This window comes from Manis pentadactyla, chromosome 3 (assembly GCF_030020395.1).
Source record: "Manis pentadactyla isolate mManPen7 chromosome 3, mManPen7.hap1, whole genome shotgun sequence".
NCBI classification, from domain to species: Eukaryota; Metazoa; Chordata; class Mammalia; order Pholidota; family Manidae; genus Manis; species Manis pentadactyla.
In genome coordinates this window covers 217,930,890-217,956,569 of record NC_080021.1, presented here as the reverse complement: position 1 = coordinate 217,956,569, position 25,680 = coordinate 217,930,890, and the positions used below count along the sequence as shown (strand labels likewise).

The 25,680-nt window shown below is 51.3% G+C and overlaps 1 protein-coding gene across 3 annotated transcripts in view; it reads left to right on the top strand.

Annotated features, from left to right (window-relative positions):
* Window positions 1-20,980, top strand: part of AK8 (adenylate kinase 8) — a 118,241-nt gene extending 97,261 nt beyond the window's left edge. For all 3 annotated transcript variants that reach the window (XM_057499166.1, XM_036913461.2, XM_057499167.1), the window contains 2 exons: window positions 19,123-19,203; window positions 20,357-20,980. In XM_057499166.1, the coding sequence (XP_057355149.1) occupies window positions 19,123-19,203; window positions 20,357-20,594 (319 nt within the window). In that variant the 3' untranslated portion in view covers window positions 20,595-20,980. The remainder of the gene's footprint in view (window positions 1-19,122; window positions 19,204-20,356) is intronic.
* The last annotated feature ends 4,700 nt before the right edge of the window (window positions 20,981-25,680 follow it).

The window sequence follows — 25,680 nt, the reverse complement described above, 5'->3', positions numbered from 1 at the left end:
AGTTGCAGGATCATTGCAGCGAGATGCCTGGGGTGGATTCCCCCAGAGCCGGAAGGCTCCTGGACTGCAGTAACAGAGTTACTTCACAGGCAACTATTGAGACCCAGAGGTTTTAAATTGCAGACCTGTGTCCCAGCCAAGGATGTGGAAACGCTTTATCTGGAAACTCAGGTTTCACATCCTAGGTTGGTTCACTTAAGAAGTTTAACCCAGGAGCATATCCAGATAAAGAGTTTAACCCTGGGTTTCTAGGTAGTAAGCAATCCAGGAGTCTTTCCTTGGCATCTCCAAGCCCCAGGGCTGGTCTTTGGGTGAGGCCTCCCAGGGCAGGTGTCCTTTATCTTCAAAAGCAAAGTTCCTCCAATTGCAATCAGTCAAGTCCAGGATGCAATTTGTACCTAACTGCCATTAGCAATGCATCTCTGGGTGCAACCCGAAGTCAGGTGCAGCTTCGGAGGGGCTAGTGTCTAAGGGAACCTCCCGAAAGGGGTTGAGCAGTGTCATGATGGGATTTGCTGGTTGGAGTCTATCTGACTTGGGAGAGTTTGAACCTATATCTTTGTTAGTCTGCAAGTAAAAGCTTCCTATCATATTTAGAAATTTGAGAAGAAAGAGAGATTGGCCTTCTTGGAATGCAGCTCAGAGGGGACTTCCTTGACTTGGAATATTCTAGGAAGTCCTTTGAATTATGCTGGAAGATCAGAGGTGTCCTCCACAGGGCCTGTGTGGCGTCATGCGGAGGGAAAAGATGTGTGGAGGATGTGACTGCGGAGGCTGGTAAGGCCGTGCGGAGGCAGAGCAGAGGCCAGCTCAGGGGGGCACTGGCCTGCCCGTAAGGCCTCTCAGGCAGGGCCTGGGCCGCCCCCGCAAACCTGCCCATGTCGGAAACTCAATAAAAGTGTGCTGAGCATCAGGACTGTGAGAAAGGAAGGCAAAGGAAGTAGGTCTTGGGGGAAGGGAAAAGACTGCAAATACCTGTGCGGATCCCGCCTACCCGCCTGTCGCCTTGGGCAGCCTCGAGTGTCCCTTACGGCTGTTCCCAAGTGGCTTGAGGCTAGTGGTTGTCGCTGCTCATTGTTCCACTGTCCTTAGCTCCAACCAGCCCTTCAGAGATTCCCCCTCCATTCGGAGGACAAGGTCCTTGAGGATGACGTACTTCAGTCAGCGCCCATCCTTCGAGCACCTACCATGTGCTTGGCGCTGTCCTGGGAGCTGATGGTAGGGCAGAGAACAACACAGGCACTTGCAAACGCTACTGAACCGCATGCTTTAAAATGGCTAATTTTATGTTATGCAAATTTCTCCTTAATTAAAAAATTAAAAATAAATGACAAACAAGCCTGCCTCCAGAAAAAGAGTCAATCTGATTATACAGATGGAGCACTTAGAGGAGCCCGTGCATTTGGTGAACCGTCAAAGGCCCAGGGGCCGCCCCCCGGGTGCTGGTGTGCAGCGGTGTGGGGCCCACGTTCACCGGGCACTCTCTGGCTGGCGACAACGAGCTGCCTCATCTGTCACATGGGGGTGATGCCAACACCGTCATCACAGGGCTGCTGGGAGGACTAGCACCCGGGAGGCGGTGTCTGCACACCCTCAGTGTGATACCAGGTCTGGGCTCTCCGAAGGGCCCGAGCTCCCACCATGAGGTGCTCTGCACGAGAGCCTCCAGGAAGGTGGTGCAGCCCAGGGGCTGCAGCTCCGATGGGGGGTCCTGCTGCCCTGAACTCAGGGAGTCTGGCATCACCAAGGATGTGGCCCATCCTGAGAAGCTCACCAGCTGCTTTGAGCCCCAGTTCCCATCCTATCAGATGGGACATAATAGTTGTACCTACCTCATACAGGGAGAAGATTCCATGAGGTACGGTTATGTACGTAACATGCCTAGCTCATAGAAAACATTGTAAATATTTTCTAATGGCAGCCATTTCATCTTTCATCGGAATGTGATCCATGCAAGATACTGGAGTGTACGTCATCTGCCTTGCCCAAACCATATTTACCGAATAACTTGGGCATCTCATCTCTTTGCTGGTTGCAGACTGGTCTTCCATACTATGAATTTTTAATCTTTTAATGGCAGGGGCAACCCCAAGTGCCAAGGACAGGTGCTGTTTATCCATGTGCATAAACATATGTGGTAAGCTCTGTGAGGGCAGGACATGACTGGCTCCTTCATCACTAGACCCCTGGCACCCGGACAGTTGCTGACTAGCATGGAGCCAGGCACAGGGTGAATACCTGTTGAATGAATTAGTGGATGTAAGTTAATGTTCCTGAATGAGAGGCAATGGCTTGCACCCACTTTTCCCTCTTGCACCTGGCCCCTGGGTGCCTGGGAGGCTGCTGCTCGGGGGAGAGGCCCCGTCTACACCCAGGATCATCTCTCCATTTGGTTCTTACCTGGTTTGTCCTCTGCCCACTTTGTGAAGTGGAATGCAGAGTCCATGATGTCGGGGGTGGGGGTGTAGGGGGGTGGATCAGGCTGGCGCTTGAGTAAAGTAAAAAGCCCCTTTGACTTCCCCTGATCTCTCCCCTAAAATAATCATGATGGTCAGTTTGGTGTGTATCCTTCCAGATTTACTTCTCTCTTTAAACATAAACAGACTCATACGCTATGAGTTGTTATATAACTTCTTTTTAAACTTAAGGTTGTGTCTTAGACTTCTCTCCAATGTCAGTCCCCTAGGTCCACCTCATTTCTTGTAAAAGCTGCAGAATTGTGGATATGCCACAATTTTTTAAGCCTTCCTCTCTTTGTGGACTTTTCTGTTGTGTCCAGTTCTTTGCTGCTATAAGTAATTCAGCAGTGGGAATACTTGCCCATAAAGCTTTGCACTTACGCAAGTGTTCGCTTGTAGATGCTTGGTTCCCCTGGGCCTCAGTTTCTCCATTTGTGCATTGAGAATAATAAAGTTTATCTCAAAAGATATTATAAGGTCATGTCTGCAAAATATTTAGGGCAATTGGTTACACATACTTACACTTGATACATGATACTTTGGTTTTATTTTAAACCAGAATGCATTAAATCTAGCTTGGCTACCCCACTACTGTTACATCTAAGCTTAGGCCCAAAGTTGGTATTTTAGGCTGAGATAACTTACTTTCTGTTAATCTACAACTGGCCCTTCCTCCATCCTTGAAGTGGCACCATTTGGGTGCTGTTGTCACCCGTGGTCCCTGGGGTCCCGCAACCTTGCCATTCTGGATCTGGTCCCAGAGACACCCTGCATAGCAGCGAGTTCTGCTGACTCCACAGGCCTTCTTGCAGACTTCTCTGGTCGCTCACAGCTTTCAGGATGCTATGCGGAGTGGACCACAGTGTGCATTTGTAGGAGAGAAGAGTGTGAGTTTACCTTCTCTGTTATCACGTGATGACAGTGACTAAAACAATCTGGGCAATGCTTACATGGCAGGCCAGATACTAAGCACTTGGATTAGCTCTTTCCATCTTCACCACCTACCCCCATCCCGTTGTCCTCTTAGAAGCAGAAAACCTGGGGCTTACCCAGGGTTCCCACAGCTCCTGTGTGTGGAGAACGGTTGTGGGCATTGATCAGAGAATGCAGCCACTGGTCAGTCCCTCCTCACAGCTCTGGGTGCAAAAGCGGGAGCAAAAGAATTCTTTCTAGGGCATCCACAGGGGGATTGAAGATGTTAACCACAGGGATTTTGATTAGTTTATTTTCTGTGTGTGTGTGTGTGTGTGTGTTTAGCTCCAGACATAGAAGCCAGGGAAGAAAGTAGCATTTCATAGCATTTCAGAGGACTGGCCAGTGGGCTGAGCTGCTGAGACCAGCAGCCCATTGATGCTGGGCTCCCGTGATCTGGGAGGGGTCGGGGGACGCTTGCCCCCGTGCGCACAGAGTGAATTGGGATTGTTGGTGTAAAGGTAGCATCCCTTCTGACTAGGCACTCCAATTGCTCCAGCTGTGGTGTTGGCCACACACCACCTTGTCCTCTGGCTCACAGAACCGTGGAAGCATGCTCTCTCTTCCTGAGCACCAGAATGACCTTGCTCCTTCTCGTGGCAAGTTCATTTGCTCTTCTCTGCAGTTTCCTGCCATGCACACACCAATGTGCTGACAACAGAGCCTCCAGTTTGGGTCCAAGTTTGCCACTATGTTTAATGAAGCCCCGAGTGGCCACCTTGTGCAATGGGCTAAGTGAGCCAAGAGGAAATCCTTAGCTGGAGAGGCACCCAGGGGACTGCCCTGGGGGAACCTGGGCCTTCTGGGTGACCTGAGGGGTCCCCGCACCCTGGATGCAGGCATGGTGGGGACAGTACAGGGGGGACTTCCCCTCCCACCTCCACCACAAAAAGGGCGTCTGGGCCCTGGTGTTGCCACTGTCATGAGGCTGGCTTGCGGAATTGTTAGTAAAACAAAAGCTGATTGTATGCTGAGCCCTTTTAATCACCTAATGGTGGGGCCTTCCGATGCCCAAGCTTGGATTTCCAGCTGCGGCAGCCAGGCCACTGTAACTACAGCCAAGTTTGGCCCCGCTTCTCCGCATTACAGCCACGACACTGGCGCACACAATTGAAGTATTTGAGAACAATGAAATATGCATGGCTATCAGTGACAGCCCCATAAAGTGCAGCAATTAGCCGCGTAATCCGAGAGAGGCAGCCGGCCTCCGCAGCCCGTGGCTCCCCATTAGTTAAATGCATTTTGTACGTCCTCATCCCATCAAATCAACTAACACTTCCTTTAATTGGTTCATGAATTATACAGCCGTCCCGCATTATAATTTAATCGCCTGTAAACATTCATAGGGCCCCACTGTAAAGCGTATCGCATTCATTAATTCGTTAATTTCAGCAGATGGAAGGGGAGATCGGATGAACGGTGGCAGAACAGAGCGCCTTGGGCAATAGAAGAAGGAGAAAAAGGTGGGGGGCCGTTTAGGTTTTTTAAGGGCTGTCAGAAACTCAATCTGTGAGCTGTCAGCAGCCCAGACCCGTCCCCCACCCGCTGCACTCCACCGGCTGCGGGAAGTGACTGGCGGATTCATACGGAGGCTTGTCAACCGTCTTTAAACATCAAGCCAGCGGGTAAACCGAGCCCAGTGTAAATTAATTCTTGTCTTACAGCCCCCCTTTCTCTGTCCCCATGAATATTTCATGGTGGGCAGCATAAATATTAATTCTAATAGCTCTGCACAGTGGTTATTATTTCTGTTTTATGACAAATATTCATAAAATATTCAGGACCCTTTTTTAGAACATTTACACACTTGATTGTGAGTTTTCCCAGCTTCCCGGGGACACTGTAAACATATTGGGGTTCTCTTGATGGACTTTTTCCTCCTAATTAATACCACTGGTTATTAATATTTAATCAGATTTAGGTTTTTTGAGAAGTAAAACCTATTAGATTGGAGGCCTGAAGGGCATATTTTTTCCCCTCAGTCTGTAAAATGGGAGATTTTTCCTCCTGGGAGTCTATTTCTCTTTGACACCTGGGCGATCTAAGGATAACCCCCTTGCCTTTTTATCTTGAAAACAATATCTATCTTTCTCACGTGTGTCTGTTCTCCCCATACTTTTTAACCGAGAGCTGTGGCGGCAACCCAACTTACTGTAATGAAATTCTTCGCAAGATGCCACTGCAATATTTATGCAAGGATTTAGCATAATTTTGGAGTAATTAAAGTGTGGGTTTAACAAACACGGTGGCGGATTCCTCAGGCAGGGCAGCTGTGATTGGGGATGAAGGATCTATTGGTATCCACGTTATTTATCCTGAGCCCTGGCAGACAGCTGTGCACAGCATCCCTGACGAGGCCACCTGAGGAGGGGGTTCCCAGGCTAGGAGCCAGGTGTCTCTTAGGTGACGGAGGACACAGGTGAGCCAGTGACTTTGGCCTGAAGGGGTCTGCAGTGGGGTCCAGCAAGCCTGAAAGATGGGGGTGCACAGCAGTGCTGACCTTCCCACTAGCTTTCCTCCTAAATCACTTCAGGGTTCGCTTCCCATTCCCCAGTTCCCACCAGAGGTGTCAGGAGTGGTCTAACCATCTCAGGTGAGGAAGCAAAATCAGTTTACATAGAGGAAGCCAGCAGAGCAGCCGGAGAGTGGCCTAGGGTCAGCTGGGCCTGGAGCCCTGCGTGGGGGCGTCACTTGGCCTCTTGGGACCCGAGGTTGTTCGCCCTTGAAATGGGCAGGGTCACAGAACTTGGGTGCTTTGGAAAAGAAAAGCACCTGGCATGTAGCAGGGACGTAAAGGCTTGCAGTGATGGGGATGGGGGTGGTGGTGGACGTGGGGCAGAGGATTTCAGTCCAAGCCGAGAAAGAAGATGTGTTTAGACAGAGATGCACGGAGGAAAATGCCAGCTGTGGAAAGGTTTTAAGCAGAAGCTTCTCTGCAGCACCTTAAAAAATACAGTGGAAACTCCAGAGTGGAGATTCGGACAGTGGGCGGAGAAGGTGCATGGCAGAGGGGCCCTGGGACGTGCTTATGTAACTCCTCAGCAGGGGCAGATTTTAACGCAGCGTGTTCTCTGTGGGGACTGGGACTGAGAAAGGAAACCTGCAAATTGGTTCGCCCACCCCTGTCTCTGCTCCCTGTTCCCAGGGACCTGTGACAAGGAGATAAACTTGTTTACCGGGTTGCCTAAGGAGCCACATCTCGCACATCTTGCTCTCCGGTCTTTTAAGCAAATTCCTAGGGGTCTGCCTGATGGCGGCAAGGGCTGGGAACAAGGGCACTTGAAGAGGACTCCTTGGCATCCACCCCATTTCTGTCTGCATCCCTTTCAGCTATCTGTTTAAGGTGGAGACACAAGGCCCAGACATCAGCTGGCTCTGGACCGGGGATTCTGTGCAGGCCCCTCCCGGAGAGCTGCAGCTAGGCCCTGCGTGGGGCTGTGTTTTGTACCAAGCAGAGGGCCACCAAGTCTCCTTCCTTCCTCCCTCCGAGAGCCATGGTCAACCGCACAGAGGAGCAGCCGCCTGGGTTCGAATCCTTGCTCCACCACTGTATCAGTCAGGGCTCTCCAGAGAGACAGAACCGACAGGAGGTGTGTTGTATACACTGTATAGAAAAAGATATATTGTAAAGAATTGGCTAATGCCAGTATGGAGACTGACAAGTCCTGAGATCGGCAAGCTGGAGAGCTGATGGTATAGTTCTAGTCCAAAGGCCAGGAGGCTTGAGACCCAAGAAAGATCCAGAAGGCAGGAAGTCGAAGTCTTTGGTCTGAAGGAGTCTTCTTAAGTGGGGTCCAGCAAGCCTGGAGGATGGGTGATAAGCAGTGTCAATCCTACCCGTACCCTGCTAGATCTGAAGGCAGGAGAAAGCTATTATCCCAGCTTGGAGGCCATCAGACAAGAGGAATCTCTCTTACGCAGGGGAGGTCGGTGTTTTTCTTTATGTAGACCTTCAACTGATTGGATGCGGCCCACCCATGTTGGGGAGGGCACGTCTGCTTCATTCAGTCCACCAATTTAAGTGTCAGTCTCACCCAGAGACACTCTACTAGTACACCCAGAGTAACATTTGACCAAATATCTGGGTGCCCTGTGGCCCATTCAACTTGACCCAAAATTAACCATCACAGACCCTTTCTAGCGGGTGAGCTTTGGCAGGTTGCTACCTTCTCTTAATGATCTCACTGTCACAGTGGAGAGGATAATATGCCTCCCATGAGGCTGTGATGAGGAGTCACCACCTTGGGTAGGTCAAGTCTTAGAAGAGTGAGTGCCTGGCACATAGGCCTGCATGGATATTCTTTTATTATTGTGCACAAGCACTTTGTATACATTATCATATTTAATCCCTGAAATAGCATTGTGAGTTTTATTTATTTTTTAATTCTCATAAACACAGACTTTGAGGGTCCCACAGCTGGATCCACAGTGAGCCAGAAGGTGAGGTGGAATTTGTGCCCAGGTCTTCCTGATCTCAGAGCCCATGTCTTAGCCACTCCCCTGTCTACTGCCTGAGGAACGTGCTGCATCCCCGCCCTAAGGAGCTGACGTCTGGTGGGGCCACATGCAAACTGGAAGTTGCAGTTCACTTAAATGGGGCTGAATCCTTTAAGGCCCAGTACCCTTTAGGGCACGTCACAGGCTGGGTTGTCTGGATGCTGAGACAGAGTCAAGGGCATATGAAGTGTCATGAAGAGGCAACAGCCAGACCATAGAAAGGGCTGACGCGGATGGGGCCAGGGAGCCGTGGGGTGAGGAGGCAGGCCACTCTGGAGCAGGGGTTGCCCACTGAGGGAGGCTGCGTGGGGCAGAAACAGCCAGACCCTGGTCCCGTGCATGCTCAGCCCCTGGCTAAAGGCTGCCCACAGAACAGTGTGAACTTGATCAAAAGCTTTGGTTAAAATGTCCATCAACTGGTAAATGGATGAACACGTGGTCTATTCATACCAGTGTCAGGAAATGAAGCTGTGATGCAGGCTACAGTGTGGGTGTACCCTGGAAATGCCAGGCTGAGAGGAAGATGGCTGGCAGGTGGGCCCGCATGGGTGATCTATGTTATTGTTATGTGGTAAGGGCTTGATCTGGATTCATGTTTAATCCTTAAATTTATTTTCTGAGGTATTCCTTTCTTTTCTTTTTTTCTTCAAAATGGAGATGTGGAGGGCCACATATCGTAGGATTCCATTTATATGAAACATGCAGGATAGGCAAACCCAGAGGCAGAAAGTACCTTTGTGGCTGCGAGGCCTGGGAGCTGGGGCCCCGGGAGGGACTGCCCCTGGGCACAGGGATTCCTCTGGGGCTGATGGAAATGTCCTGGACGTAGGTGGCATTGATGGCCACACAACCCTGTAAATACCTGGAAATCATTGCCTTGTATACTTTTAAGAGGTGAATTATATCTCGGCAAGTCTGTTAAAAACAGCAACAACAGAGCAAGTCCCTCCTGACAGCAGGACGCTGTGAGCTTACCACACTCCTTACAAATTCCTTCCCAAAGGGGGAACCAATGGAGCATCTGCACTTGAGCCACACCCCCAGGGCCCCGATGAAGGGTTCACCAGCCCAGGTGTTCTTCTGGGACTGTTGCTGGCCAGTGCGTGGAAGCTGGTGTCCACGCCAGCCTACGTCAGTGTTGGTCAGTGTCGGTCAGAAGGGACCCTGCACCAGCAGGCTGGTGTACCTGTGAGTGCACTAGGATGCAGCAGGTGCAGTGAGGCTGAGGACGGGGCAGGTGTAGTGAGGCTGAGGACAGGGCAGGTGTAGTGAGGCTGAGGATGGGGCAGGTGTAGTGAGGCTGAGGACGGGTCAGGTGTACTGTGGCTTCCGGTTGGTGCCCAAGAAAGACGGGTTTCCAGGAACACGCAGGAACTCCGTGTCGTGAGCACACAGGACTCCAGCTGGGTAGGGAGCCAGGCCCCCTCAAACACACTCACAGCTCAAAGACGACAGGAGGAAGAGAGTGAGGCGTGTGGGTGGGCCCGGCAGCAGAGTGGCTGCGTCAGGTCGAGCGCCCTGTGCTGAAGGCTGATGGGCTGGTGTGCCGGCTGATGGGGGGCAATGAGGGCGAGAGATGGGGGTGAGGGCGCCATGTTGGGAGAGTTTGGACCCTGGGCCTGCGGGGAGTCGAGAAAAGACCCCGGCCAGAATATTTAGAGTGCTGCCGTGTCCCCACCCCTCCAGGCCGACAGCCACAGGTGTAGACGGTGTCCGGGCCCGGCTCAGACTGGCCAGCCCAACAGTGTAGCTCCGGCTGGCTTTCCACATGACTGCTGTCATTTTGGCCTTAAACTGACTTGCCTTTCTCTCTGGGAGAAGTTTGCTGAACTTTCTGGCTTCCAATAACTTGTGCTTCCTGAGCGGCTGGGGAGCGTCTGGGTGGCGGTGTGCAGAGGAACGGTTCTCTTCCTTCCCACGGTGAAGGAGGCAGAAATTTCAAGATGACTTTAAAATGGAGGCAGATCGTGCAGGAATCCGATCCCCGGGTCGGCTCACAAGCAGCCTGCTGCGTTTGGAGTGTGGCGGGCTGGGCTGCCGGGAGCGCTGGCCAATCTGCCAGTCGGTGTCATCGGGCGAGCGTCCTTCCCGCCCCTGGGTGGTTTCAGACACAGCCAGGGTTGATTTGCCGTTGTCAGTTATGCAGGGTTTTAAACAAGAACTGGCCAGCGGGGGCCTCCGTTTTGAGGAGTGGGGAGCAGAAAGCGGAGGTGCGCGGGCGCTGCAGCTGCAGGCAGGAGGCCTGGGGCATAGAGCTGTGCAATGAGGTCGAGACGCTTGGCCTTTAGTTTTCAAAGTGGACCCTTGTCAGTGAAAAATACACAGAGTATAGATTTACAACTTCTGGCCAGGGCCTTTTCCAGAGTTCAGGGGGGCCCCAGCCCCGCAGAGCTGCCGGGCATGTTTCTGCACCAGGTCGGCCCCCTCTCAGCGGACGTGCCCCTATGCGTGGATTTGGCACCCACTGTACGCCTGCACTGGGCCCAGCGCCCCCCTTACCTCACCGCCTTGTTTAAAGGGGTGGTCCATTTTTTATTTTTTATTTTTCGAGAGTCTGTGCCTCGTTCACTCGCACCTTCCGTCCAGTCGGCCTCTCAGAGGCCCCTTCTGCCTCCCCACTCAGCCCTGTTCCATCTTAGCTCCCGGTAACAATGCTCGCATTCCTCCCTGCCAGCCCCAGACGCCAGCATCTCGACTGGGAGTCGGATGCTGCCTCCCTCTGCCCTTAGACGAGACGGAGGCCTTGTCCTCACACATCTCCAAAAAATGGTTGCTCCTGCTCTGTGCTAAACAAGCACTGCGCATAGACTGTTTTGCAACAGCTTCAGTGTCACACCACCTGTCTGATGTGTCACGGGCACACATTTTAGTGAAAGAGGACCAGACCACCCTGAGCATCAGTGTGCGGTGTCGTTCTGCATTGTTCCTGCTGGTTCTCTGTTCTCTCTGCTCCCCTGCTCCAGCAGGGGCCATTACGGAGTGGCCTTGAGAGAAGACGCCTTGACAATAGCCTGAGACTCCAGCTGCCTGCCTGGAAAAGGATGCTCTGGGTATGTCTTCCTGCCCCTAAAAGGGGCTCTGAGTGACAGACGCCCAGTCTTCATTTAAAACCGGGGTGGCACCATTGCCTTCTAGAGGGTGTACCACAGCCCTTCAGGCTCTGAAGGAACTGGGGAAGGAGGAGGCAGTTTGAGCTTTTCTCCAGAAACTGTTTTCCTAGACTAGACTTTCCCAATCTAAATGTCAAATGTAGAAATACAAGGTAGTAAGAGATCTTTTTGTGATTCCACCTGTATATCTTTTGCTCTGCATGTAATTCACATTTTTACATATTCTGGATACAAATCCTTTATCAGATATATGTTTTGCAAATATTTCTCTTAGTCTGTGTCATATCTTGCACTTAAAAAAAAATTGAAGTACTGTTGATATACAATCTTATACTGGTTTCAAATGTACAACCCAGTGGTTCAACGGCTACCCATGTTATTAAATCCTCACCCCTTGTAGTGTGGTTACTATCTGTCAACGTAGAAAGATGTTACAGAATCATTGACTATATTCTCCATGTCGTACTACTGTACCCATGACCACCTTATATCCTGATTACTAATAACTGTGCCCCTTCATTCCCCTCCCCCTCCTCCCCACCCCAACCCCTTCCCCTTGGTAACCACTAGTCACTTCTCAGTGCCTATGAGTCTCCTGCTGCTTTCCTTCTGTTTGGCTTTGTTCTTATATTCCACAAATAAGTGAAATCATATGGTATTTGTCTTTCTACACCTGGCTTATTTCACTGAGCATAATACCCTCTAGATCCATCTATGTTTTTGCAAATGGCAGGATTTCTTTTTTATGGCTGAATGATATTCTATTGTGTATATGTACCACTGCTTCTTTATCCTTTCATCTGTCGACAGGCACTTAGGTTGCTTCCATATCTTGGCTACTGCGAATAGTGCAGTGATAAACATAGAGGTGCATATCTTTTAAAATCAGGGATTTTGTTTTCTTTGGGTAAATTCCTAGAAGTGGAATTACTGGATCGAATGGTATTTCTATTTTTAGTTTTTTGAGGAAACTCCATACTGCTTTCCACAGCAGTTGTGCCAATTTACCAATTTACATTCCCACCAGCAGTGTAGGAGGGTTCACCTTTCTCCACATCCTTGCCAACATTTGTTATTTCTTGTCTTTTAGATGTTGGCCATCCTAATTGGTATGAGGTGATATCTCATTGTGGTTTTGATTTGAATTTCTCTGATGATTAGTGATGTGGAGCATCCTTTCATATGCCTGTTGACCATTTGTATTTCATCTTTAGAGAAATGTCTGTTCAGGTCCTCTGCCCATTTTTTTTTTCCTCTGCCCATTTTTTAACTAGGTTATTTGTTTTCTGGGTGTTGAGGTATATGAATTCTTTATATATTTTGGATGTTAACCCCTTACCAGATGAGTAATTTACAAATATATTCTCCCATACTGTAGGTTGCCTTTTTGTTTTATTAATGGTGTCCTTTGCTGTTCAGAAACCTTTTAGTTTAATGTAGTCACACCTGTTCATTTTTGTTTCCCTTGCCCAAGGATATGTGTCCAGGAAAAAAATTGCTCATGCTTATGTTCAAGAGATTTTTGCCAATTTTTTTTCTAAGAGTTTTATGGTTTAATGATGTATATTCAGGTCTTTGATCTATTTTGAGTTTACTTTTGGTATGGGGTTAGACAATAATCCAGTTTCATTCTCTTACATGTAGCTGTCCAGTTTTCCCAACACCAGCTGTTGAAGAGGCTGTCTTTTACCTATTATATATTCATGGCTTCTTTATCATATAATAATTGACCATATGTACATGGACTTATATCTGGGCTCTTCATTTTCTTAATGTCTTTCAAAAGGTGTAAGTTTTTTATTGTTAGATTTAATGAAATATGTTACCAATTTTTTCATGATTTTGGTGTCCTATCTTTAACCCCAAATCACAAAGATTTCCCACTAGAGGTTTAATCGTTTTAGGTTTTATGTTTAGGTCTATTATCCATTTTGATTTTAATTTTGTGTATGGTATGAGATATGGGTCAAGATAATTGGACGTCTAATTGTTTTCCATCACCATTGAGTAAAAAAAAAAATCTTTATTGAATTGCATTGGCAGCTTTGTTGGAAAATTATTGCCCATATTGGTATGAGTCTATTTCTGGACTCTCACTGTATTCCTTTGATCTCTGTGTCTAGCCTTTCACTAGTGCTCATACTGTCTTGACTGTTGTAGCTTTGCAGTAAGTCTTCTAATCAATTTGTTCTTCTTTCTCAACATTGTTTTGGTGATTCTAATTCTCTTCCAGAAATACCTTCTATATCAATTTGAGAATTGACATGTAGAATCTTTTTAAACCCTTGCTGGAATTTTGGCTGCAATTGCATTGAATCTATAATCTGTTGGGGGAGGACTGACATTTTAACAATACTGAGTGTCTGAGTCCATGGACATGGTGTAGCTCTCCATTTCTTTAAGTCTGATTTCTTACATCAGTGTTTCATAGTTTTCAGCATATAGATCTTACATATTTTCTTAGATTTACACCTAAGTATTTCATTTTAGCACTATTATAAATGAGATTTTAAAATTTCAATTTCCAATTGTTTATTGCTAGTGTCTTAAAAGTCAGTTTATCTTTTGTATATTGATTTTGTATCCTGTGAACTCACTACACTTACTTCTGGTTATAATAACCTTTCTGAAGATTCTTTGGGACTTCTATTCAGACACTCATGTCATCTGCAAATAGAGACAATCTTATTTTTTCCCTTTCAGTTTCTATGCATGTTATTTCCTTTTCTTGTCTTACTGAATTATCCAGGGCTTCCAGTATAATGTTGAATAGGAGTAGTGAGAGTAGACGTCCTTGCCTTGTCCCCAATCTTGGAGGGAAAACAGCCTTTCACCATTACATACGGTGTTAGCTGTAGTTTTTTTTTACATGCCTTTTATTGGATTGAGGAAGTTAATTCTATTTCTAGTTTGCTTAGAGTATTTATCAGGAATTGATGTAACATTTTGTTAAATGCTTTTCCTGCGTCTATTGAGATGATTATATAGTTTTTCTTTGTTATTGTAATGACATGGTATATTACATTGATTGGTTTTCGAATGGTAGACCATATTTTCATTCCCAGGCTAAACCCTACCTAATGTTTATTTTTTTAAATGTATTTCTGAATTCAATGTGCTAATATTTTATTGAGTATTTTTGCATCTGTATTTATGAGGGATGTTGGTCAATAGTTTCTTGTACTGTCTGGTTTTGTGTATCAGGGAGAGGCTGCCTAATGAATGAAGTTCTATCTCTTCTATTTTCTGAGAGTTGTGTAGCATCAATATCGTAGTTGGTATAGAATTAGTACTATCACATGGTTCAGATTTTTTGGTCCATCCATTTATTTGTATACATGTGAATATTCAGAATCTCATTAAATTGTAAGTTTATTCAAGGCCAGAGAACCACCCCCTTCCTCTGCCTTTACCATAATGTCTGCTACCCCATAATGTTTTTTTTTGTTTTTGTGGTAAAATACATAACACAAAATGTACTATTTTAACCATTTTTAGGTATACAGTTTAGTGACATTAAGTACATTCACATTGTTATGCGACCATCCCCACCATCTGTCTCCGGTTTGAGCTTCTCAGACTAAAACTCTGTCCCCATTAACCACTAACCCCCGTCTCCCTCCTCCAGCCTGGCCCTCACTATTCTGCTCTCTGCCTCTATGAATCTGACAGCTCTAGGCACGCCAAATAAGAGAAACCATACAGTATTTGTCCTTTTGTGTCTGACTTATTTCACTTAGTGTAATATCTTCAAGGTTCATCTAGGTTGTAGCCTGTGTCAGGATTTAATTCCTTTTTAAGGCTAAATAACATGTCAGTGTACAGATGGACACATGTTGTCTCCCCAGTGCCCATCAATGGACATTTGGGTTGCTTCCACTTTTTGGTTGTTGTGAATAATGCTGCTATGAATTTGGGTGTATAAATATCTTTTTCCATTCTCTGCTTTCCCTTATTTTGGGTATATACTCAGAAGCAGAATAGCTGAGTCATACAGCACTGTGTTTACTTTTTTGAGGAACCACCACCAAACCATTTTCCATAGTGGTTGTACCATTTCACATTCCCACTAGTAATGCACAAGTGTTCCACCTTCTCCACATCTTCCCCAACGCTTGTTACTGCTGGTTTTTTAATAACAGCCCTTCAAGGTGTGACAGGTGTGAAATGGTATCTCATTGTAGTTACACGATGGTGCTTTATATAGTTTTGCACATAGTGGAGGCTTATTGATTAAGATCAAGAGGCTAACAAGGGCAAGTTCTGCTTCTGGGCAGGCCTGGACACCACATTTATTTAAAGCAGTTATTGTATATCACACTTCTCACTTTACCAAATCTATCCATGGGTCCAGGGAAAATTCCATCCCTCATTTCCAGTGAATTTAGCTACATAACAGAGGGTGAGCTTCAAGGCCTTTGAGGAGGACGGCTTCCTTTGCTCCCCACATGGAGTCCAGGCAGTGTGGCCAGAGGGGGCGTGATGAGGGTGGGACAAGAGATCCGAGCTGTCACTGGGTGTCTGGCACTAATGCCCTGGGTGGCAGAGTGTGGGCCCTCACATCTGTGGGACCATCCCCCGTGGTGCACTGAGCAGACTGCATCAGAGCAGTGGTCCTCAGCCCTGACCACTTACTACCATCACTGGTGGACTTTAAAAGTCTCCATCCCCAGGTCTCACCTTGGCCCAATTATAGCAGAACCTCTAGGGGTGGGGCCCTCAGTATCCTCAAAGCTCCCGCATGGTTCCAGGGTGTTAGCGAGGCTGACACCTTGGATTAGAGCCAGGAGCAGAACTCCCACACCTGCCTGAAAATGAGAATCAACTGTGCTGCTGATTTGGAAATACAGGTCCCCCAGCCCCTCCTCTGGGGGTATTGGTTCCGTAACTCTGGGAGGGGTGCCTGGAATTTGTATTTTAGATTAGCCTTCTGGGTGATTCTCAAAGCCAGACAAATCTGGGAAACACGGAATCAGAGTGACACTTGTCCAGCCTTGACATGCCAACAAATCTTTGTGGATCTTGTGAAAATGTAGACTTTGGTTCAGTGGGTGGGCCGTGGTGCTTGAGCTCCCATGTGCCGATGCCGCTGGTCCAGGGACCCCACTTCGAGTAGCAGGAATCCGAGGCCTCCCTGGGTACCTTCCACCTCCCCGTGGAGGCAACCAGCAGCCTAAAATTCTGCAGCCCCCAAAGCAGGTGAGGTCCCGCTGCCGTGAGTCCAGGAACCCCCTCTACTCACCAGGAGTGTGCGTGCCCCCCGCAGCCTGCTTTCCCCACTCTCCCATTCCTGGCTGTGTTATCATAAATGGGGAGCAGACTAAAAAGCCAGCGGGCGGGGGCATGCGTGGGGCGCCGTGCCTCCACAGAGCTGCTCAGGCCCCCCACTCCGCCCTGCCACCTGGCTCTGGCACCGTGCACCAGGAGCCTGGCAAATCAGATGCTTCCGGCATGGGAACAGCTCCTTTCCTGCAAGGCTTTTCCCAGCGACGTGTTTCAAGTACCAGATTGGTGTCCTTGTGCTTCTGATCTCTCCAGTTTTTCACAAGCCATTCCCTTGAATGATGACAGTGGTCTTGATATGCTGGGTTAAAAATCTTTCAATTGGGGCTTTTTGTTTATGAAGCAGCATCAATTATTAGGGATTTCCAAACTGGCATCCTTTCTACTGCCGTTGGCATCTGGAGCAGCACCATCAGCCGCCAGTGGCGGTGACAGCCGTGTTTTGGTGTTGCTGTTGGGCCTCACACATTCTGGGGGTGCGAGTGGGGGAATCAGCATGTTTGGAGTGTAAGGGATAAAAGCATGTTGAAACACCTGTGTTCCCCGTGTTCAGTTGCTCCCCGATCTCGCATGTTTTATTTGGTGGCTGTTATTTTGCAGCATGTTGTGAATGGATCATTACAGAGAACATGTGCGGGAGAGAAGCGGATTTTCATGGCTCCCAGCCCCCAGGCCGCTGAGGGAACTGTTGCGCCTGCTTTGTGGAGGGGTGGCTGCAGCTTGCACCGTGTGCCAGTAAGGGGCCTCTTGGTCACGGGGCAGAGGTGAACCGCAGCCAACAGCAGGGGCGAAGTGAGGGAGGGAGAGGAAAGGCGGTGGGAGAGGCTGGCCTCGAAGCAGAGAGAACATTTGGCTCAGGGACTCATATTTTTGGAAAGTTCACACATTTCCCAGAAGCAAGGGCCATTAGTGAGACTAGATGTTTGAGGTGTCCTTTGGATAACAACTGCAGGAAGCCCAGCTCAAACCAGCTTAAGCAAAAGAAGAGGTTTATGGATTCATGTCACGGTAACACTGAGGTGTGTTGGCTTCGGGCACAGCTTGATTCAGGGCCCGAGTGCCCCTCACCATCTCTCTGCTCTTGGGAGGGCTGGGGGCTGGGGCTTCGTTCTCAGGTAGGCTCCCTCTGGGCGCAGGCCCCAGGCAGCCACACTTCCACATCATCTCCTTAGCAGCCCCAGCTGAAATGAAGCTCGTTTCTCTCTGACAAGCTGTGGGGCAGCGTCCGTCCTGCTCCTGTTCCTGTGACCAGGAGGAGCCGGCACTCAGATTGGCCACATCTGGGCCTCCCCGCCCTCCACTCTGGGGGGAGTTAATTCCAAGCAAGTCCCAGGGATGAGAGGGGATCAGGCAGGCTTCCCAGAGGGCCCTGGGAAAATCGGCATGCGGTCTGTAAGCGGAGGGAAGTGGTGAGTGTCAGGGCAGCGTGCAGCACCCGGGGAAGGCCAGCTCTGCCACCTCCTCACCTCCTCATGGTCCACTGGGGCTGCGTCCCTCATCCTTGAAAACACAAGGGTTTGATTCAGACCCGTGACTCATAACCATTTTCAAGAACTGGCACCCCTTAGAGAATCGGTTAAGAAACATGGACCCAGCACCTCCCAGAAAATACTGTAGTCAACAGTTTGTATGTAATTTCCAGGGTTCACAGGATGTGTGGGGGCGCCTGGTGCCAAATCCCCAGCCCAGGCGCTCTCCAAGGCAGAGGGTTCCAGTCCCTGGGGGATGCTGGCCTCCTCCAGTTCCCCTGATGAGCATTCCTGCGGGAATGGCGGGAGCCTCGGCAGCCCACCCAGGCACAGGCTTCCAGGGCATTCTGATGTACCTGGTTCCTGGAAATTAGGGAAACGTGCCCAAGAACCTTTCAGCTGTGGAACTTAGCATCATTCACAGTTACCTGTTTTTTGGCTGGGATGGAAGAAAGGCAGTCGGCAGAAAGAGTTTCTCTTAGGAGGCTAGATCTGTGTACCAAGCAGTCATGTACTCATTCCTTCACAAGTGTTCCCTGAGCACTCGCTGGATGTCAGAACACTGGGTGGGGGCTGGTCATTACTGGCCCTAGCAGGTGGCACCTGGGCCCGAGAGGCTGGTCCAGGGCCCATGGGACCACCGTCCCATTGGACCCGCCGAAGCTTGGCCTCTTGGCAGCCTGATTGACCAGAGGTGAGCACTGCCTCTTCCACTGAGCTCGGATTTGGGCTGTTGACTTTTGAGGGTCCTGTTCCCTTTGTTCTGGGGCTCCTTTGTAAAAGAGGAAATGAGGAAGCTTCTCCCAAGGTGGACCCGGGCAGTCAGCACAGCTGAACTCTCGGGAAGGCGTCCAGTGATTACACGATGCACCGGCTGCCATGTTTGAGCGCCGAGGTGCACACACCCTGCGCTTCATCTCATTAAGTCCCCAACACCGGGGGTATTTTTAGCCCCATTTTGCAGTTGAGGAAATCAAGCAGGAGGGTGAGGTTGTGTTAGTCACACAACAAGCCCATGGTGGAGGTCATTCTAACCCAAGTCTGTGTGACTGCACAAGGATAAGGCATCTGCTCCCCCCAGCCCAGCTGACCCCTGCCTCCTGGGGTGCCTCACCCAGGAGTGATGGGGGCTGGGAGGTGTCACTGAATCAAGGGTGCAGAGAGCTTCCACTGGCAGGGAAGCCCCTGCCTTTATCCCTCCCTGGACCCTGGAGCCCCTGAGCGGTGGCACCCGGGGCTCCACCCATGCGCAAGGGACGATGCTGACCCTGCTCTCAGGGACAGGAGCCCAGCCTGGGGTTCTCTCCAGCTCACCTCGTTCTCTCCCCGTAGGGTGTTTTTCCTGAATGTGCCATTTGATTCTGTCATCGAGCGGCTGACCCTGAGAAGAACTGATCCTGTCACTGGAGAAAGGTTCGTGTCCAGCTCCCGGAGGCTGGCTGGCTGGCCGAGGGCTCCAGGGCAGGCCTCGCTGGGGGTCTCCTCTGACAGTCTGTCTGTCTGACAGATGCCACGGCGGGGTGGCTACTGGAAGAAGACTCTAGAAAGAGGAGGGCTCATCCAGCTGGCGACTCTGTGCAGTGTCTGTCAACCCTTTTTGCCTGGAAGAGCAACTAGGAAATTAATGACTCAAGTGCTATAGAAATTGGAGAAATAGTCCCCCCCTCTGTTCTGGGGCCACAGTTCTGACCCCAGCATGTGGAATGGCCACGCTGGGCAGGCATCACCTGTTCACCTCTCTGGGCCTTTGCTTTCCCTGCGATGCCTCCCGGAAGTGGCTGCTTACAGACACATCCACGGTTCACATCACAGGCCATCTGTGAGCCTTCCCGTAGTGACAGGAGGTAAATTCTGGCCTTCGTTCTGCAGTCTGACCAAGCCAGTCACTGTGTTCATGTTGAAGTGGAGCTTAAAGTCCCCACAATCATGAAGAGGTAGAAACTCCGTCCTCCCTGGTCACCAGGCCGTCATTCTTGGCAGGGGCTTAGGAGTGGAGTGGGGAGGGGCAGGCAGGGAGCAGCAGGACTTTTCTAAACTAAGGCTGATGTCTCACCCTTGCTTGAGCACGTCAAGAACGATGGCCTTCCTGGCACCCTGCCCCGGGGGTCTCTCCCAACAGTGACTGGGGCGCTTCCTGTCATCTCCGTTCACATTTGTTGTTAAAATGTCCCACTCCCCCACTTGACTGTGAGCTCCGTGAACAGAGGTAGCATCTGCCTCGCTTGCCATTACATTGTCAATAGCAGATATAATGCCAGATGGATAGCAGGCGCTTAATAGATCTTCTTGGGAAGGAAGAATAAGGAGAAAGGAAGGGAGGAAGGAAATAGAGGAATTTGGCACTTGATATACTCCATTCTGTCCTTTTGTTGGTCTGTAGCCTTCTCCCCCGGGCAGGGGCCGTGTTTGCGGTCTCTAGCTCCAGGGCTCAGCTGAGGATGTGAACACAGCCAGTGCTCAGGGACAGTTTGGTGACAGTGGTGACCAGTGGATCAACAATTGGGCCCTTTTGTCCCCTGCCTTCTGGGCTAGACCACAGTCCCCTGCTTCCCTTCTTCTCTTGTAGGTACCACCTCATGTACAAGCCACCTCCGACCATGGAAATCCAGGCCCGCCTCCTTCAGAACCCAAAGGACGCTGAAGAGCAGGTCAAGCTCAAAATGGATCTGTTCTACCAGAATTCTGCTGAACTGGAGGAGTTCTACGGGCAGGCCATCACCCTCAATGGGGACCAGGACCCGTACACGGTCTTCGAATACATAGAAAGTGGGATCATTAACCCCCTGCCCAAGAAAGTTCCCTGATGGGCCCAGAGCAAGGAGCATCCCCCAGGGAGACAAAGGTCACCCCCACCCCAACCTTCTGGAACCTTAACCAAACCAATAAAGAGTGCTGGGTTCAGTCTTGCGTGTCCTGAGGTAAGGTGGCCTTGTGTGGGGGTCTGGGAACACAGGGCAGGCAAAGCCCAGGCGGCAGTGACGTAGAGCAGGGCCGGCCGCATCAGCACAAGGCTACAAGCACCCTCAGAACCCTCAGGACCTCTGTCCTTTCTCACAAGCAAGACAGAGTAACCACAACCCCTGCCTCAGGGATTGTTGTGGAATTAAATGAGGAGATGCAGGTAAAGCTGTTAGCACAGTGCCTGGTACACAGTAGGTTCTCAGTAAATGTAGTTTTAAAAAGAGCCATGCTCTCTAGAGCAGCAATGTCCAGGAGAACTCTGGAATGACGGGCATGCTCTCTCTGCACTGTCCAGGATGGCAGCCACTAGGCAGGCAGCTGTTGACCCTTGGAACATGGCTGGTGCAGCTAAGGAGATAGTTTTTAATTTTTGCTTAATTTTCACGAAATGTAAATAGCCACATGTGACTAGTGGCTGCTGTGTTGGACAGTGCAGTTCTTAACGACTCAATTGTTTCTTAAGATTGGCTAGAACCCCTTAGAGGGCCTGCCTTCAGGTCGCACTGAAACAGCCTCTCTGGGGCCTGTAGAGCCTACTGTGCCCAGGGGTGGACCCTGAGGGGCAGGGCGGTAACATCTGAGGCTGGTGGAGCTCTTGTTCCTCTTCCATGAGCCCCTGCTCCCCCATTAATTCCTCTTATCTCATTATGTAGGTACTTGGGGGATCTCCCCATCAACAGAAGACACAATAGCCATGGAGGTTAAGTGGCTGGCCTGAGGTCACCCAGGTGCCTAGTGCTCTGCACTCTGTCTGCTGGGCATCAGCAGGCCAGGCCAGCCTGGGCACAACCCTAGGGTTCCAGCCTCAGGGCTCAGGGAAGCTCGGAGACGAGGCCTGGTGGTTAATGCCCTTCTAGCCTGGAGTGGCCCCGAGTCCCTCCAGCAAAGACAGGACCCTGGCTCCAGCATGGCAGCTGGTGAGCATGCCAGCCGGCAGCTGGTGTGCACTGACCCAGCCTCCTAGGCCTGCCCTCCTACTTCTGCCCCATCACAGGCAGGTTGAGCCCCAGGCCTGCCCCTCTCAGGATTCCTGTAAAACCAGAGCAAAATAGTCATTGCCTGCTAGGTATTGTGGGGTGAGATGAGTTCATGCATATAGTGGCCCCAAACAGGGCCTGGCTCACAGTACATCCCGGATAAATGATGTCATTGTTGCTCATCTAACTCAGCTCCGCCAGAGGTCAGCGTTGTTTATATCCTTCGGTGAGGAAATCGGGGCTCAGAGAAGCTAAATGACTTGTGCAGGGCTGCACGTAGTAAGTGGCAGCGAAGGGTCAGCACCCAAGCCCACCCTAGCGGGTCCCTGAACTCCACATGTGTGAGCATCTGCCCACCTGGCACCTTTGCTGTTGGAGTCTCAGAGGGCATCCCGGCCTGCGGGGCCGGCGGGGGAGCCCGACCCCAGGAACAACACGTGGACAGGCGGCGCCGGCGCCCCTCCCGCCCCTCCGGGGTCCCTGGCCGCCTGAGCTCCTGGCATCGGGCTGCGGGCAGAGGGCGCCGTGGCCGCGGGGCAGCGTGAGCCTCACTGAGATGCGCTCAGGCGCCCTCGCCGGGCGCGCCCCTCGAGTGTGCGGGGGACGGGGGCGCCGCACCGGGCTTGGCCCAACACGCTCCTGCTCGTGTAGACCGCGCCCTCGGAAGCGAAGCGAGCAAATGGCACAGGTTCCCCTGCCCCCGAGGCCGCAGCTTCTCCCGTCGCTTTGCGAGGCGAGGCTTCTCGCTCCAGCGCTCAGGCTGCGGGACCCTTAGGCTCCCAGTTGGGCGCCGGGCTGCAGCTGTTAGCATCCAGTTCCCGCCCGCTGGCGCTGGTCCTGGGCTTCCTGGTCCCAGTCCCCTGGCTGCAGGGCAAACGCCTTAATTTCCAGATCAGCGGCAGCACTTGAAGTTAACCTCGGAAGTCTGATTAACGGTGGTAACTTGAAAGAGAACAAATCACTCCGATGTTATCATCATTAAAGCACGTGATTCATTCCAACCTCTTTTATAGTTGTCACCACAAACTCCCTCTGCTCCCAGCGTGTCACCCTGGTGGATGTCTGTTTGCACTGTCCCCTCCCTGCCCCACCCCTCTGGCGGTGGGACATCCAGATGGTGTGCAGAGGCCCCTTTGGGGTCCCTGCCTGTCTACCCCTGGCAGCCTCCCCAGGAGTCTCTCCTGCGGAACCCTATACCTGGCTGCCGCTGATGAGCCCACACCTCTGGCTGCTGCAAGCTGAGCCAATCACCTTCTCTCTCCCAGGTACTTGGGAAAAGATCAGAGGGCAGCTGGTCAGTCTCTTCCCGCTGCTTGCAGGAAGGAGAGGATATCCGGAGTCTGGCCCGTGCGCAGCACAGTGCCGCAATGCAAGTCATCAGGCATGTACCCACTTCATTCACTCCACAAGTGTTTGCTGAGTGCCTATTATGTGCCCAGCACCAGGGACTTAGCAGAGAAAAAAGGAACAGAATTTCTGCCACTATAAAGCTTCTGTTTTCCAAAGACAATGGCAGAAAGATGAGAGAAGACAGACTGTCTGATTTCTGATGGCTCCTGAGACCCATCTCTGTCCTTGGGCCCCATGAAACATCCCTAGGCCTTGCCAGCATGCTCATCTCTTTTTGCAGGGGGGTCAGACAAGGTTCATGGGCACAGTGGTGTGATTAGGGTGAGTCTGGGGGTGTGCCCGGGGGCTCTGGGAGCAGGCAGGAGAGATTTTAATATGGGAACTGGGGAAATGCAACAGTAACAGGATAGTGTTCCACACTCCTAGGCTGGCAATAATGTAAAAACTCCTTCAGACCAGCAGGGCCGGAAAGGGCACCGCCATGTGGAAAAACACCGGGGTCACCTGCTAGTGAGTGGTATAGCGTAAGAGACTGCAGGTGAGTTAACAAACGTGTGAGAGGCACCTGAGGAGCTCGTTCACCTTGCAGATTCTAAGAGCCCGCCTCTTGACGCCCTGCGGAGCCTCGCCTTCTCACAGGCAGCCCGGCTTGGGTGCTATTGAGAGAAACAATTTAGGATCAGCAGGTGCACATTCCTGCTGGCAGCCTGAGGATGATGCTCAAATGCAGACGAGGGCAGAGCCCTGAGAATCAGAGCCAGAGAGCCGGAGGGCAAGAGCTGGGCTGAGTCACCTCTGATTCCTGGGCGCCCAGCACCACCACTTTTGTGTCTTCAGGGTAACATTGATCGTCATCGCCACCTGGCCTGCAGTATTGCTTCTGCTTTGCATCCAGGCTGGCAGCAGCAGTTTCAGGGAATTCCGCTTGGCCCTTTCTCCCCGGGTCAGAGAAACAGTGTGTGGATAAAACGAGAGTTCCTGTGGCCAGGATTCACCTGGCCCTGGTTGACTAGCTCCCTGCACACCTGGGGGCAATACATGGCTGTTGACTCTCTATAAAGAGCTCCGCCCAGTGCTCTGGGCACGACACGGTGGCGGGGCTGCAAGGCTGCAGGAGAGCAGAGCAGAGGCTGGAGTGGTGGCAGCACCGAGGACAGAGGCCCAGAGGACGGCTGTGTGGGACGGCTGTGCGAACAGAGAGGCCCAGAGGCAGAGACTGGCTTGCTGCATACAGACTCGCTCTGAGTGAATGGGATTTTAGTGACTGACCTGCCACCTGGAAATAAAGTTGGGTATAACCCTTTCACCCCAAAAACGTTCTACTGCCATTTCTTTGGTCACACTGAATCCATAGCGAACTTGCCCAGGGCTGAAACCCATTGGCAAGACACAGTGCTAAGTTTGTCATTCCAGATAGGAATCTGGAATTGGGGCAACGGCCGCAGGGTGGAGTTTCAAGCCCACTGACCCCATTTTAATCATTGTTGGTTAAAATAAAACATACCCTGGTGGTCTATTAGTTCCTACCACAAAGCCTGCTGCTGTGGTCAGTATAGTCCCCAATCCCCGAGCAGTTGGGCCACTGCCACCCGGTGTCGGCGATTCTGGAATCTAATTCCGATTCCTTGGCAGAAACTCTCGTCAGTCCCAGCCTAGGGGACAGCCACCGTGGGGCTTCTGACTGCAGCGCCCACCTGTTGGCTTCACCTGGAAGGGTGTGCCTGGTCTCTCTGGGAAGCGAGGCCAGCTGGCAGGGCAGCAGGCTTGTGTGGCGTGTGGGAACGGTGCAGCTCAGGCCACCGTCTGGCTCCGGAATGTTTTTGGGCCTCAGTGGACTCCGTAGTTACACAGGGCCCTGTCCAGGTGGCCTCGCCTGTGTCCCAGAGCACTTCTACAGCGGTAAGACCCCCCTGCCCAACCCCTGCTGTCTGTCCCCTTTTTTCGCCCCAATGCTCTGGCTTGTGCCAGCTCAGGGCCTGCGGCTGTGGCCAGTTTGCAGCGTCCTCCTGTGCCAGGGACCACCCTGCCCCGGTGGGAGGCCCTGCGGGCTGACGGAGAGGGAGTGGGGGGAAGCCCGAGCAGACCCCGAGGAGGAAGCAGGCCTCGAGCCCGCTCTCCAGGAGCTGCTGTCCTGTCGGGAGGGAACCATCTGCTGGCCGACGGGAGTCGGCATTTTCAAGGCTCTGCCCCCGATCTCCGAGTCCTCACCGGAAACCTGATTCTGGTCTAGGAGGCGGCAATGTCTTCAGGCTCCCTTGCAGCCCCCAGGCGGCCCACCGGTGCTGCTTGCTGACCACCTGGCGAGTGGCCCTGGTGCAGACTCCCACCTGAGGGGGATACCCTCCAGGGCACTTGGGTACCAGTGTCCCCAGAGCAGACGGAAATGAGGGCTTTGGTTTATCTGGGAGGTGATCCAAAGAAGGTGAAGTGAGGCCGGGAAGTGGGGGGAGCCTTGCAGTGGTGGTCACGGCAGGTCACCGCTCTGAGGAGGTGGCTCCTCATGGGAGGGAGGCCGGGAAGTGCGGGGAGCGCTCAGACCAGACCCTGCCCCCGTGGGCTGTGCTGAGCAGGCCCGGCGCCTTAGCTTCCCCAGCTGCTGGGC